Raw genomic sequence first — 13,983 nt, forward strand, 5'->3', positions numbered from 1 at the left:
AAAAAAAAAAAAAAAAAATATATATATATATATATATATATATAGTGGTGCTATTTGCACACCCATTTTCTCTATTCACACACCCTCTCTATTTATCTATTACTTTAATTTAATGTTTTTTTTTACAAATTACCCTAACTACCCTCCCTTGCAATCCCGTTTCTTTTTATTTATTTATTTCTTTTTTTCTATTTGGCAAGTCAATCATCCCAAAATCCTAAACCTTTTCCTGCAGACACAGAGAACTTTAAAAATCTTTATGATTTTCTCTTTTCTTTTCCATCAAAAACTTATCTAGCATAATCATTGTATCTCTCTAACGTGATGCTTTGAAGTTTAATTATGGCAGAACAAGCAACTTTAGACCCATCTTTGGGAAAAAAAATTTACATCTGATTTGCAATTGAGACATGGAACAAAAATATGAATTTAGTGATCATTCGAGCCCCTTTGAATCTATTATTCCTGGTAAGATTCAAACTGAAATTATTTGGTGTATTTCAATCCATCGCTCTCCGCCAAAAAATCAATTCCTCAGCGATTTGGTGGACTAGGAGCTTTAAATTTGTGCGTTCTGTTCATCTTAGTTTGATTTTGGTACGGCTTGCTTGCTAATCATAGTTTTGACTTGAGTTGATTGATAATTTGGAAATTATTGAGGCTTCGTTTTAACTTTAGTCATATCATCACTCTACAAAATGCTTTATGTAACTGGAAATGGTATCTTGAATCAACGTTGCTTAATCAGATGTGAGAGGTTTTGAATCTCCTTTAGTTTAGGTGATATGCTTATATATTTTTTTGGTTTTGTATAACAGTCATGATGACATACCTAAATCACCAAACTCAGTTACATCGTGATTTTTATCTAAGCCCTAAACTTTGCCACACTAATTGCAGAATTTTTATCCATCAGTTTTTCTTTTTCTTTTTCTAATCAGCAATGACATTCACGAAAAAAAAAATAGTTTATTATATAATGATATTTAATTCATGATTGACTTGCCAAATAGAAAAAAGAAAAAGAAACATAATTACAAGAGAAGGTAGTTAGGGTAATTTGTGAAAAAAATTATATTAAAGTAATGGAAAAATAGAGGGGGTGTGTGAATAGAGAAAATGAGTGTGCGAATAGCACCACCCTATATATATTTTGTATGTTATTATGATGATTAAGCAGATTTGGACAAGAGGAATATGTTCTTCACATTTTGTTACGCCCCGTCTTCGATTTACCCTTTATCTATGTCGAAGTGAATTTCTTTATGTTTTACCATCCTTGGTTTCAGTTTTTATCATTTAGGGGGTGCTAGAAGTTGACTACGAGTTTGTAGTGATGCCTTTTGGGTTAACCAATGCTCCTGCAGCTTTTATGGATCTCATGAATCGAGTATTCCGCCCATACTTGGACCGTTTTGTGATTGTGTTTATTGATGACATTCTGGTTTACTCCAAGAGTGATGAGCTTCATATTAAGCATTTGAAGCTAGTACTTCGAACTTTGAGGGAGGCTAGACTATATGCCAAGTTGAGTAAGTGTGAATTCTGGCTTAACAGCATAGGATTCTTGGGTCATGTGGTGTCAGCTGAAGGTATTAGTGTGGATCCTCAAAAGGTGGAAGCAGTTTTGAATTGGGGAAGACCCACCACCGTGACGGAAATTCGTAGTTTCTTGGGTTTAGCCGGTTATTATCGGCGGTTCGTTCAGGATTTCTCTAGACTTGCGGCTCCCCTCACTAAATTGACCAGGAAGGGTGTTAAATTTGTTTGGTCAGAGGAGTGTGAACAAAGTTTCCAAGAACTCAAAGGACGTTTAACTAGTGCCCCAGTTCTGGCATTACCTGATGATAGCGGGGAGTATGTGATTTACAGTGATGCCTCAAGACAAGGCTTAGGTTATGTGTTGATGCAGCATGGAAATGTGATTGCCTATGCATCTAGGCAGCTGAAACCTCACGAAATGAACTACCCGACTCATGACCTTGAGCTTGCTACTGTAGTACTTGCACTTAAATTATGGAGACACTATCTTTATGGGGCACGATGCCAGATTTTCACGGACCATAAAAGTCTCCAGTATCTACTTAACCAAATGGATTTAAATTTGAGGCAAAGGAGGTGGTTAGAGTTGATTAAGGATTATGATTGCACTATTGAGTACCATCCAGGAAGGGCCAATGTGGTAGCTGATGCACTTAGCCGAAAGCCCTTTAGCTCTTTAGCCCATTTGAAGGCAGTTCGAGTTCCTTTACTTTATGAATTGCGATCTACGGGGGTTAATTTGACGATTGAGAAAGAGTCTGGAGCATTGATAGCTAGCTTCCATGTGAGGCCGATTCTCATTGATAGAGTGTGGGAGGCACAAAATGAAAATGACTATCTAAGACAATTAAAAGAAGCAGTGAGTAATGGCACTAGAACGGACTTTACTCTCAGAAGAGATGGAGCCTTAATGTTTGGAAATAGAATATGTGTACCTAATCTTTGTGATATTAAACGAGAAATTTTGGAAGAGGCTCATAGTTCTGCTTACGCTATGCATCCTGGCGGGACAAAAATGTACCGAACTTTAAAACCATACTATTGGTGGTGAAATATGAAGAGAGAAATTGCAGCATATGTGAGTAGGTGCTTCGTATGCCAACAGGTAAAAGCAGAAAGACAGAAACCTTCGGGATTGCTACAGCCGTTGCCTATTCCGGAGTGGAAGTGGGAGCACATCACCATGGATTTTGTTTCGGGTCTTCCGCGAACTCGTAATGGTCATGATAGTATTTGGGTGATTGTGGATCGACTCACTAAGTCTGCTCATTTCTTACCTATCAACAAGACTTACGGGATGGACAAGCTAGAGGAACTTTATGTGAATGAAATCGTAAAACTTCATGGGCCACCTGTTTCTATTGTCTCTGATCGAGATCCTCGTTTCACTTCAAAATTTTGGAGGAGTCTACAGGAAGCTTTGGGTACTGGGCTGAGCTTTAGCACTACATTTCATCCACAGGATGGGCAATCAGAGAGAACTATCCAAACTTTGGAGGACATATTGAGATCTTGTGTTATGAAATTCAAAGGAAGTTGGGATAGCCATTTGGCATTGATTGAGTTCGCTTACAATAATAGTTATCATTCTAGTATTGACATGGCTCCTTACGAAGCTCTCTATGGAAGACAGTGCCGTACTCCATTGTGTTGGAATGAAGTAGGAGAAAGAAAGCTCATAGGCCCAGAGATCATACGGATTACCAATGAAAAAGTTAAGTTGATTAAGGAGAAACTCAGGGCAGCTCAAAGTAGACAGAAGAGTTATGCGGATAACCGCAGGAAAGACTTGGAGTTTCAAAAAGGTGATTGGGTATTCTTGAAATTGTCCCCTTGGAAGGGCGTTGTAAGATTTGGAAAGCGGGGGAAGCTCAGTCCTCGATATATTGGACCTTTTATGATTAAAGAGCGAGTTGGCCCAGTTGCATACAAATTAATTCTACCTCCGAGGTTGTCAAAAATTCATGATGTCTTCCACGTGTCCCTGCTCCGCGAGTATATTGCTGATCCTGCTCATGTCTTAGAAGAACAGCCTATTCGTTTGAAGGAGGATCTGACTTATGAGGAGAAACCGATCTAGATACTTAATAGAAGGGAGAAGGTCCTTAGAAACAAGACGATACCTTTAGTTAAGGTCCTGTGGAGTAATCATTTGGTGGAAGAAGCTACTTGGGAAACGGAAGACCTAATGAGACGACAGTACCCCCATCTGTTCTGACAGGTATGTAAATTTCGAGGACGAATTTTTTTTTAGGGGGGGGTGAATTGTTATGCCCCGTCTTCGATTTACCCTTTATCTGTGTCGAAGTGAATTTCTTTATGTTTTACCGTCCTTGGTTTCAGTTTTTATCATTTAGGGGGTGCTAGAAGTTGACTTTTTATGGGTTAACAATTTGAGAAAATTTCCTTCATGAAAGTTGTAAAGGACGTTAAACCGAGCGCGTGCATATGTGGTACGTAAAAATTGGAGTTCGTATGGGAAAGTTATGGCCTAAAATGTGGAAATTACTGTTCATGATAATTAATATAAATATGGAAGTTACTGTTGGTAGATTTCTATTTTCGGAAATTCTACCTAGCCCCCGGTAACTCTCTCTTCTTCTTCCCCGACCCTTCCTCCACTTCGGCCCCGATTCTCTTCCTTCGATTTCTTCCCTCTCCGGCCGACCCACGACGAAATCCGGCTATCCCCAAGCTCATCTCCTCCCCCTTGACGCATATGTGGTGGTATTTTGTGGAGATTTGGCCGGAGGAGCTCGATTTTGAGCTGGGAAGGTAACTGTAGCAGTTCACGATTTTTGCCATTTCCGGCGATTCTGGCCATCTCCGGTCACCAAACCGGCATCGAAGGTCGGGTTTTTGCTGGAGATCATTTCCCCTAAGGTCTTGCATTCCAATTTGCCGTGTAGAGGCCGAATCGACAATCTAGGGTTCTTGAGTTTTCTGGGTTATCTTCACCGGCCGGATTCGACTGTTTAAAGGTAAAATTGGAACTTGTTGTAGTTGAGAAAGAGGTTGGGTCTGTTGAGTAGGTGGTGCTGCCAAAATTTGGTGGCCATCGGAGGTAGTGGTCGCCGGCGCGTGGGCCCCACGCGCGGCCACTGTGGGTGGCGCGTAGAGCTGAGTGTTATTTACTGTTTTGGCTCCATAAATCCTTTATTGATTGTAGAATTTTATACATGAAGTTTGGTGGAAATTGGAGGAATTACGAATTGAGCATGAATTGTTAATTGTTGATTTACGTGAATTCGATCGCCGAATTTCTTTCAAATTCACTTTAGAATTTATATAGCGATGAATGAAAATTATTGCAGAATTACGGATGGATTCGATGTGAATTAAGGAGTTGGATTTTGAAGGGGGACGTTATGAATTTCAATTTCTAATTATCGTAAAGTTAATTTCCGTCCTGTAATTAAATACATTTTTACGAGTGCTATTCGTACAGGACAAGAGGAGTCTTCGTACGAGGAAAATACCGAGCGACGTCAGGATTGATCATATACTATGAGTGGACTTTTATTTTCAAAGAATGATGCATGCATTTATTTATTTGTTTCCGAGATGATAATTTGTTTATCGTATTACTTTCTCGAGCATATGGTTATTTTCGGAAATGGTTTTAGATATTTGATCATTTGAAGATTTTATGGCGTGCGGGGTCACGTCATTGGAATATGCTTATTTTCTCTTATTTATTTTTGAATTTGAGTTTATCTTGGCATGTGGGACACGTCATGGGATTCTTTTGCGAGAGTTGGGGAAGCCTTATGTATTTATGATTTTACTGTGGTTTTCGGATTTTCTTTTGCCATACTTTGGGTGACTTATCATTGCTAGCATTGATCTTCCGCCTTTGTGGCGAGGTGATGGGATCATCGAAACCCTCCGCCTTTGTGGCGCTGGTTACTGTCTCTGTGACAGTAATTCTGAAGCCCAGTATCCTATCGCTACACTTAGTGGCGTAAGGGTATATTACGGGAGTACTTTAGCCTGGGAGGCTATCACCCAAGCCTGGGAGGCTCACCTGTATGGCTATCGTCTTCCCCTACTCACTTTACTATTTTGACTAGCGGGGCTAGTTCGATTTCCGTTTAACCAGCGGGGCTGGTCTTATTTTCTTGAGTACCGGAGTTTCAATCTTTTCATTTAGTTTGTGACTAGCGGGGCTAGTCGGTTTTTCTTGTACAGAACTCCTCTTGTTTTGTTTTCCTTAAAACATTGCATGCATCGGGAGTTTATAGAGAAATAAATGGGGAAAGTATAAAATTCCTTTTGTTTAAAATTATTTATTTTTGGTCCACTCACGCTAACGTGTTTTAAATTACTTTTCCCCTGGGCCCTTCGGATTCAAATAACCAGTTTACAGTGTTGCTGCTCGGAGTTCAGGAGTGAGCCATAGTGACCGCATCCGCTTCCGTCATCATATTTTGTAGGTTACCTGTTTAGCCTATTGTACTCTATGTTAATTTACGTTCCTAGAATTGCTCTGATTACTATGGGATTTGTGACCCAGACTTGTAAGGAATTATATTTGAGGTCCACAACCTAACTTTGGTGAATTGTAGTATCTCTAATCTTGAAATATTTGATACACTATTATTATTTCTGAGTTTGAGTTGGGGGATTTATGGGAGCAGGGTGGCTCCAGGAGTATGTGGTTGGATTATTAGAAGTGAAATTTTTTTTCCACAGGTTTTTGAGTTGTCCATTTTTAAGGGAGGTTATGTCGAAATTTTTGGTAAACCTTCTTTAAAAGTGGGTCCCGCAGGGCCACTTCGGATTTCAGGGAGAAATTCGGGGCGGACCCTGTCACATTTAATCACACATTTGGAAAATCCTAGGTAGGTTCCTCAGGTTCATATATGTAGAATATGTCACAGAATACACAATCCTCTGATGTGCTTCCCGTTCAAGCTTTACAAAGGACATTTTAGTAATTTACTCGTCAACAAAATCTTAAATGGAAAAGAGAAATTTTAAATACACACCCATAATCACTCCTATTATTTTATATTTCAAATTAGATTTTGTAGGTAGGTTAAATGACCAAAACAGACATCTATGCATTAGAAGAAAAAAAAAATAGTCATATTTTCCTTATATTATTCTATTTATGTATAAATTGTTAGATAAACACAACAAATTTATATACATGGCCTCCCAATTTAATACAAGAATAAAGTTAGAAACTATCTAATTTAATTTTTCCTTAAATAAATTGTAATTAGATGAGGTTAGAGACCATAATATTTAGAATTTCAAAATCAATATTTTTAAAAAAAATCGCTTTACTCCCATTTTTAGTTAATTTTCTTTTTTGTTCTAAGAGTTATGATTAATCAATTTATTTTCTAATATAAAACATCACAGGTGAAAAAACTTTGTAATTGTTAATTTGTTTGGCCCTTCTAATGACAACTATTTATTTCCACCACTATGGAGAAACTACTGGTATAATTTTGGTTGAATGTTCAACTCATAATTTTATACTTGATTAACATGGTGTTTGGTGGATGAGAGCTCAAATAACACAAAGCCTATTTATATGCATCTATTTAAAGGGAACAATAATAAATCTTTATGGATTTCTCAATAACTAACCCAAGTAATCAATATGGTCATTTGCAAAATGTCAATATACTAGAATATACTAATCATATTAAATAGTAACCTTAATATAGTCAAAAAGTAGGATATTTCATGATTTTTTAGATTAATGGTATTTTAGGTACTTTGGGTTGTGTATTTAGTAAATTATTAGAATGAGAAATTAAATTGGTGATGTATTAAGTATGAAGTGTGTATTAAATAATTATGGGTGTGTATTTAAAACTTCTCAATGAAAAATAAAATGTTACAAAAATTAGAGGGAGGTCCCTATAACAAGTATGGAATAGAACCACTCAAACTAATAATGAGGAAAATCATTTCTTATAAAAAGAAATATTAACTACTCTTGTAGCTTAGGCTTGACAATCCATCAGACATTTTGAGTTAAATATCAGATATAATTAATCAGTTAATAATACCAGCTATCACGTTATTTCTTTGGCTTAATAGCGCCTGTTTTTAGTTGGGAACTTGGCATTATTGAACGGAGCATGAGAGCCATGCAATGTGTGATATACTGATCGCTACAGGTCCAGCACCCTAGCTCGATCTCTCCTCTCCTGTTACTACAAGTATCATATATATATATACCTCTCCTGTTACTACAAGTATCATATATATATATATATATATATATATATATATATATATATATGTATGTATGATTGAGGATCATTAAAGAAGGAACACACCTACTAGATCTCCACTCACTCCCAGCTCTGTTCATCGTGGGGTCCTTATAGAACGACTTTTCTCTCTGTGGGCCGGTGGTTATATATATATAACCATTGCTGCTAGATCTATGGAATTAACTCGATCAACGTAGCGACTAGCAACCATGGAGACAATCAAAGAGAGCCACAACCAGAAAAAGCTTCTTCACATCGCCATGTTCCCATGGCTAGCCTACGGCCATCTCATGCCGTTTCTTCAACTGTCCAAGTTCCTAGCTCAAAAGGGTCATCGCATATCCTTCGTCTCCACCCCTAAAAACCTCCACCGCCTCCCAACCTCCTCATCCTTATCCCCACTCATCAAACTCATCGAGCTTCCAATGCCCGTCGTCGACGGCCTTCCGGAGTCGGCGGAGTCCACCTCCGACGTGCCCATCAACAAAGTCCCGTACCTGAAAAAAGCCTACGACAAGCTCGAGCTCCCTCTCACGCGTTGCCTCGAAGACTTGGAGGTGAACTGGATCGTCATCGATTTCGCGTCCCACTGGCTTCCCCGAGTCGCGACTCGGCTGGGGATCAACTCGGTTTACTTCACCATTTTCAATGCTACCACCATGGCCTTCGTGGGCCCGCCGTCAGAGATACTCGGTGGCGAACGCCAGCAGCCTGAGGACTTCACTGTAGTCCCCAAATGGATCGACTTCCCTAATTTCGACGTGGCGTATAAGCTGCACGAGATGGTCACACACTGGGAGTGCATGGAGGAAGAGGTCTCAGATTTCCAGAGGATCGCTGCCGGAATTCAGGGTTGCGACTTTGTGGCCACCAGGACCTGTCCCGAGTTTGATGCTGACTCGCTGAGTTTGTTGAATAAATTGTACGGCAAACCTGTGGTTCCACTCGGGTTGTTGCCGCCGGTGTTAACGGACCCCGACGGTGCTGACGAATCAGAAGGTGACAAGTGGAGAAGTTTGAGAGAGTGGCTTGATAACAAGAAAGAGAAGTCGGTGGTTTACATTGCACTGGGGACCGAGGTCACTCTCAGTCGAGAAGCGATGCACGAGTTGGCACGCGGGATAGAGAAATCCGGGTTGTGTTTTATTTGGGTGTTGGGCAATCGTCAATTTTCCGAAGGACCGGATATGATTCCGGTCTGGTTTGAGACCCGAGTTGGGGACCGGGGTTTAGTGTGGAGGGGTTGGGCTCCACAACTTAGGGTTTTGGCCCACTCGTCGATCGGGGGTTTCTTGACTCATTGTGGTTGGAGTTCAGTGATTGAGGCACTTGAGTTTGGTCGGGTCTTGATTTTATTTTCTGGGGCGAGTTCGGACCAAGGGTTGATTGCGAGACTGATGCACAACAAGCAAGTTGGGTTGGAAATACCAAGAGATGATCGAGATGGATCATTTAGTAGTGTAGCAGTGGCCGAGTCGATTAGACGAGTCATGGTGGACAAAGAAGGGGAGCCACTCAGGGCGAATGCTTGGGCCATGAAGGAAGTTTTTGGCAACTTGGATTTGAACAACAAGTGTCTGGATGAGTTCAATCAGTTCCTTGTAACCTGGCCAGCTTCAACATCTTAATAATAACCCCATATGGAAGTGTAAAAGTGTTAGAAATGGTTCTGGGGTTTAGAATATTGAAATTGTTAATAGTGTCAATAAAACTATGTATCGTATTGTTTGAGATTAATATTATATGAGTATTGCATGTTTTAGATTTTTGAAAATAAGCTTCATTACTCCTCTCAATATCACAACAATGAGCAAAACAGTCCGGTACGTATAAGAAGGATTCTAATCTTTAAAATTTGTGATTTTGCATAATAACTCGTGTTTATATAATTAGGGTCCGGATCAATGGCCACATTATTTGACACAATTTTTTACACTCATTTTGAACCCTTAGATATAAAAGCATTTAATGGTTCTGATTAATTGTCTTTAATGACATGGCATTAAATTTCTTCCCAATAAAAATTAAAATAATATTAGATTAAGTTTTCTTTTAAAAGGAAAAAAAATCTGAGATTAGAAAGAAAAAAAAATCAAGAAGAGAAGAGCAAGACTTGTCTCGTCTTATGGAAAAGCATGAGTGGAAGATTGATTAAATTTTTTATTTATTTTTTATCAAAAAGGAGAACAGATAATCCAATCCTCCATGGAGGAAGTCTGACATTGACCTTAATAACACCAACACAACGTAAAGATGGGGAAATCAAGGTCACCAAAATTTCTATTCGTACTTACAGATCAAAGACCAATTATGAAACCATAATGGGGGTTGATATATCCATCCAATTCGAGTTGTAGATTATTATTTATTTTATGATTTAGGTTTTCAAATTGGGGTTAACAGTTTTTTTTTTTAATACAACGAATGGAACAGTTCATGATGAATTTCTTGTTTTGGTATTTGACAATGCACTTGGCATTGGTGACTCCCGGCATTGGTGAGGGAGTCTTGGGGTTTGGGTTTTCTTCAGTCCTTAATGCACATTTGAAAGGGTTATATAGCTGGTAAGAAAAGAAGATAATTTTCCAGAAAAGAAGATATGCATACCAGGCTATCTAGTTACGCGGACTCTTCATTGTTACCAGTTTCTTGTCTGCTTGGTTGCTAAGAGAAAAGGAGATAAAAGATTTGAATGTAGATATATGTAGATCGATACTATATATGGAGTTCTTATTCTTAGTTCTTGTTCGATTTTGATTGGGTAATATTTGTTCTAATCCCATCTTCTCTTTTAGTTCTTATTCATAAAGAAAATCTAATTTAATTTAAATCATAATTTAATCTGGAAGATTTCATGCTTTACCAGGAGATGAGTTAACGTTTTGTTATTCTCTTCATCGTCTTCTGCTTCTTCTTCTTTTTTCCTTCCTAATCTTAGTTTTTCCTGAATCCCGATCTTCTGTTTTTTTTTAATTATAGTTTTTATTTTATTTTTTCCTTACAAAAGAAAATTTAATGTAATATTATTTTAATTTTTGTTGGGAAGACATTTAATGCCATGTCATTAAAGATAATTAATCAGAACCATCAAATGCTTCTATATCTAAGGGCTCAAAATGAGTGTAAAATATTGTGTCAAATAGTGTGTCCATTGATCCAGATCCATATAATTATATGTCACTTTTCATGTCAAATATCAAATAACTCCAAGCAATTGGACTAATCAATTGTCCCCATTGTTTTTAATATAAACCATTGTGAATGATCAACGCAATATGCTAGGTTGTATTCATTTGCATCTGTATTAATAGAGACTAGACAGAAAACATTCATTGTATCATAGACACTTACCATCCAATATGTAATAGCTGTTATAAAGTTCTTTCGAAAATATCCGATAAAATTGAAACGATACAGATAACATCCAATGGCGGAGCTAGAATTTCAAAGGGTTTTTGTCTATTTACCCTATTTCTAGATATTTTTTTCCCACTTACCCCATTAAGTTTTTTTAATTCCCTCTTACCCAAAACACTGGTTTTTCCTAATACCCCATTAAGATTTTTATTTTTTAATACCATTTTACCCTCACTCTTTTGTTACTTAGAGAGAGAGAGAGAGAGAGAGAGAGTGGAAGAGAGAGAAACCATAGGAGACTTCGTCAGAGCAGGTCACCGGAATCCAATCACCGACCGCCGCCCACCGGAATTTTCTAAAAACCTCTGTTGCCCTCTATTTCTCTATTGCCCCTCAATAGAAGGCAATAGAGGAAGAGATTATATCAATTCAAAACGTTTATTGCCCTCCAATAGACGTCTATTGACCCCCAATAGATATTCAAAATTTTTTTTCCTTTCCTTCTGCCCCATTACTTAAAAAAAAAAAAAAATTTGATTTGGGCACCCAAGTCAACAAATCGAAATTCTCTCTCCCTGCCTCGCACATCCGGTCAGTCCGGGACGCCAATCTCGGCTTCAGGCAAGGCGTCCCTAGAAGCTTCTCCAATCTCAGCGATCATCCGGTCGGCGATGTTGCGGTGGTCAATCACCGCATTGGAGGGAATGAGATCGAGTTCCTGGATGCTACTGGTAGACCTGTAGTTCGAGGTGTTCAACGAATCGCCGCGGCGGAGGAGGACTTGGGAGTGGAAGTCGACTTCGAATTCTGAGCTGTGGTCGTTGCTGTGGTTCTCGGAGAAGTGGTGGCTGGAGGAGGAGGAGCCAGGATAGGCGAGGGAGTCTGGCTCGATGGGGGAGGTGTCGTCTTTCCGACTCCGACAAGGAGGGAGCGACGAGAGAGAGAGAGACTCCGGTAGCTCCGACCAGAGCTTCAGGCTTGGACACCATCGTCGCAGGTCGTGATGCCGGAGTTCGATGGCATTGGGGAGAGAGAGAGAGAGAGAGAGAGTAGTGTTGGAGAGTCTGAATGGCATAAAATGTAATTTGTTAATTATGTCAAGGGCAAAATTGTCATTTTGCTTGAAACATGGTAAATGAGAATAACAATTTGTTGTTGGAGTAAGTGAGATAATTTTGGTGCTTTGGGTCAAGAACCCATTTTAAAATGGGGTGGGCTAAAAAAACTTTTTATTAAAAGTTTACTAATGCTTTAATTTTTATTTTTTTATAAGTTTTACAAGTAATATGTTTAACTTTTTCTTAAATTAAACCAGATCATATATTAAATACATATCAAATAATGAAATAACTAACTGATAAAAAAAAAAAATCAACATTATAACGTTTGATAGAAATTCAATAACAAAAGTGTAAGACAAAAGAATATACATACTCAAATTGTATCATGCGCTCTTAAATTGAACTGAAAATATTTAATTATTGAATTTGTATCATAATTCTCTGCCAACTCTTTTTTTAACCTAATTTATCCAAAAAAAGCAAGCCATTTATGCGAGTATGCCTGTAACGTCCCGTATCTCAATTTACCCCTTTACTAGTCATTTGGATGGTAAACGACAACTACTTTCACTTTTTACTTTGTTTCGATATTTTTAGTGGCCATAAAAGTTGACTTTTTGTTCGGGTCAAAATTTGAGAAAATTTCCTCCATGAAAGTTGTAGAGGACGTTAAACCGATTGTGTGCATATGTGGTACGTAAAAATCGGAGTTCGTATGCTAAAGTTATGGCCTAAAATGTGGAAGTTACTGTTTATGGTATGTAGTATATATTTGAAATTTTTACTGTTGGGCCGAGTAACTTTCTTTTTCCCTTTCTCTCTCCTCCCGCGCGCTCTCTCTTTCTCCTCTGCGCGTTTTCTCCCTCTCCTCTGCAACTCCAGTTGCTTTCTCTTTTCCGGCCACCAAAAGGTGTGAAACCGGTGGCTACGGACTCGTCTTTACCTCCTCTTGGTGCCTGCAATGGTGGCTCACAACTGCTTGGCCGGAAAACGATGCATCGGGTCCTTGAAGTTTCACTGAAGCAGAAGTGGTCAACGCCGGTTTCTCCCGATTCCGGCCACCTCCGGCGACAAATCTTGGCCGATCAGAAGCGGCTTGAGACGTAGATCATCCTCCCTAAAGCTTTTGCCAAGAATCAAAACATGGAGGAAAATCGAAGGTTTGAATTTCTGGGTACTATTCATAAATCTGGGTTTACTGTTTTCTTAATTGTTGACCTAGGTCTAGTTGTTTTCTCAGGTTGTGGTAATTGAGAAAAGTGTTTGGAATGATGAGATGATTGTGCTACCAAAATTTGGTGGCCATCGGAGCTAGTGGCGGTGGCGGCGGCTGCAGCGTGTAGGACAATGTTTTGATTCTAGTTTTTAGCCCATTAAATCATATAAATATTGTAGAGCTTGAATGTGAAGTTTGGTGAATTTTGGAGGAGTTTGGAATTGTTTATGATTTTCCGAAGTTCGGAGTTTTGTGATTGAATTGTGGGAAGTCCGGCAGTCGGATTTCCCTCGTTTTTGCGTTTTTGTTGTGGAATATGTAAATCGAGGAATTGGTGTTATGGGTGTGATTTGGGTTGAATTTGAGAAGTAATGGAGATAGGGATTTTCGGGTTTCGTTTAGGTTCGTAATTATTTATTCGAATTGTTGTTTATGGAAGTGTACTTGTGTACAGGATGATATATCGAGCTACCGCTTAAAGAAAGAACTCGTTTGCGTGGTCGCCAACTAGTACTGTGAGTGGACGTTTGATTTTTAATATTGATGCATGCATTTATTTCTCTAA

General features: G+C 38.7%; 1 protein-coding gene across 1 annotated transcript; it reads left to right on the forward strand.

The window, feature by feature from the left end:
* The first annotated feature begins 7,993 nt into the window (after window positions 1–7,993).
* LOC112183562 (UDP-glycosyltransferase 91C1) lies at window positions 7,994–9,412 on the forward strand. Its single transcript, XM_024321939.1, has one exon. It carries the CDS (start codon window positions 7,994–7,996, stop codon window positions 9,410–9,412), a length of 1,419 nt encoding a protein of 472 aa, XP_024177707.1.
* The last annotated feature ends 4,571 nt before the right edge of the window (window positions 9,413–13,983 follow it).

The sequence above is a fragment of the Rosa chinensis genome, chromosome 2 (assembly GCF_002994745.2).
Source record: "Rosa chinensis cultivar Old Blush chromosome 2, RchiOBHm-V2, whole genome shotgun sequence".
Classification (NCBI taxonomy): domain Eukaryota; kingdom Viridiplantae; phylum Streptophyta; class Magnoliopsida; order Rosales; family Rosaceae; genus Rosa; species Rosa chinensis.

Coding starts and splice junctions, on each gene's coding strand:
- LOC112183562 (XM_024321939.1), top strand. CDS start 7,994: ATGGAGACAATCAAAGAGAGCCACAACCAGAAAAAGCTTCTTCACATC.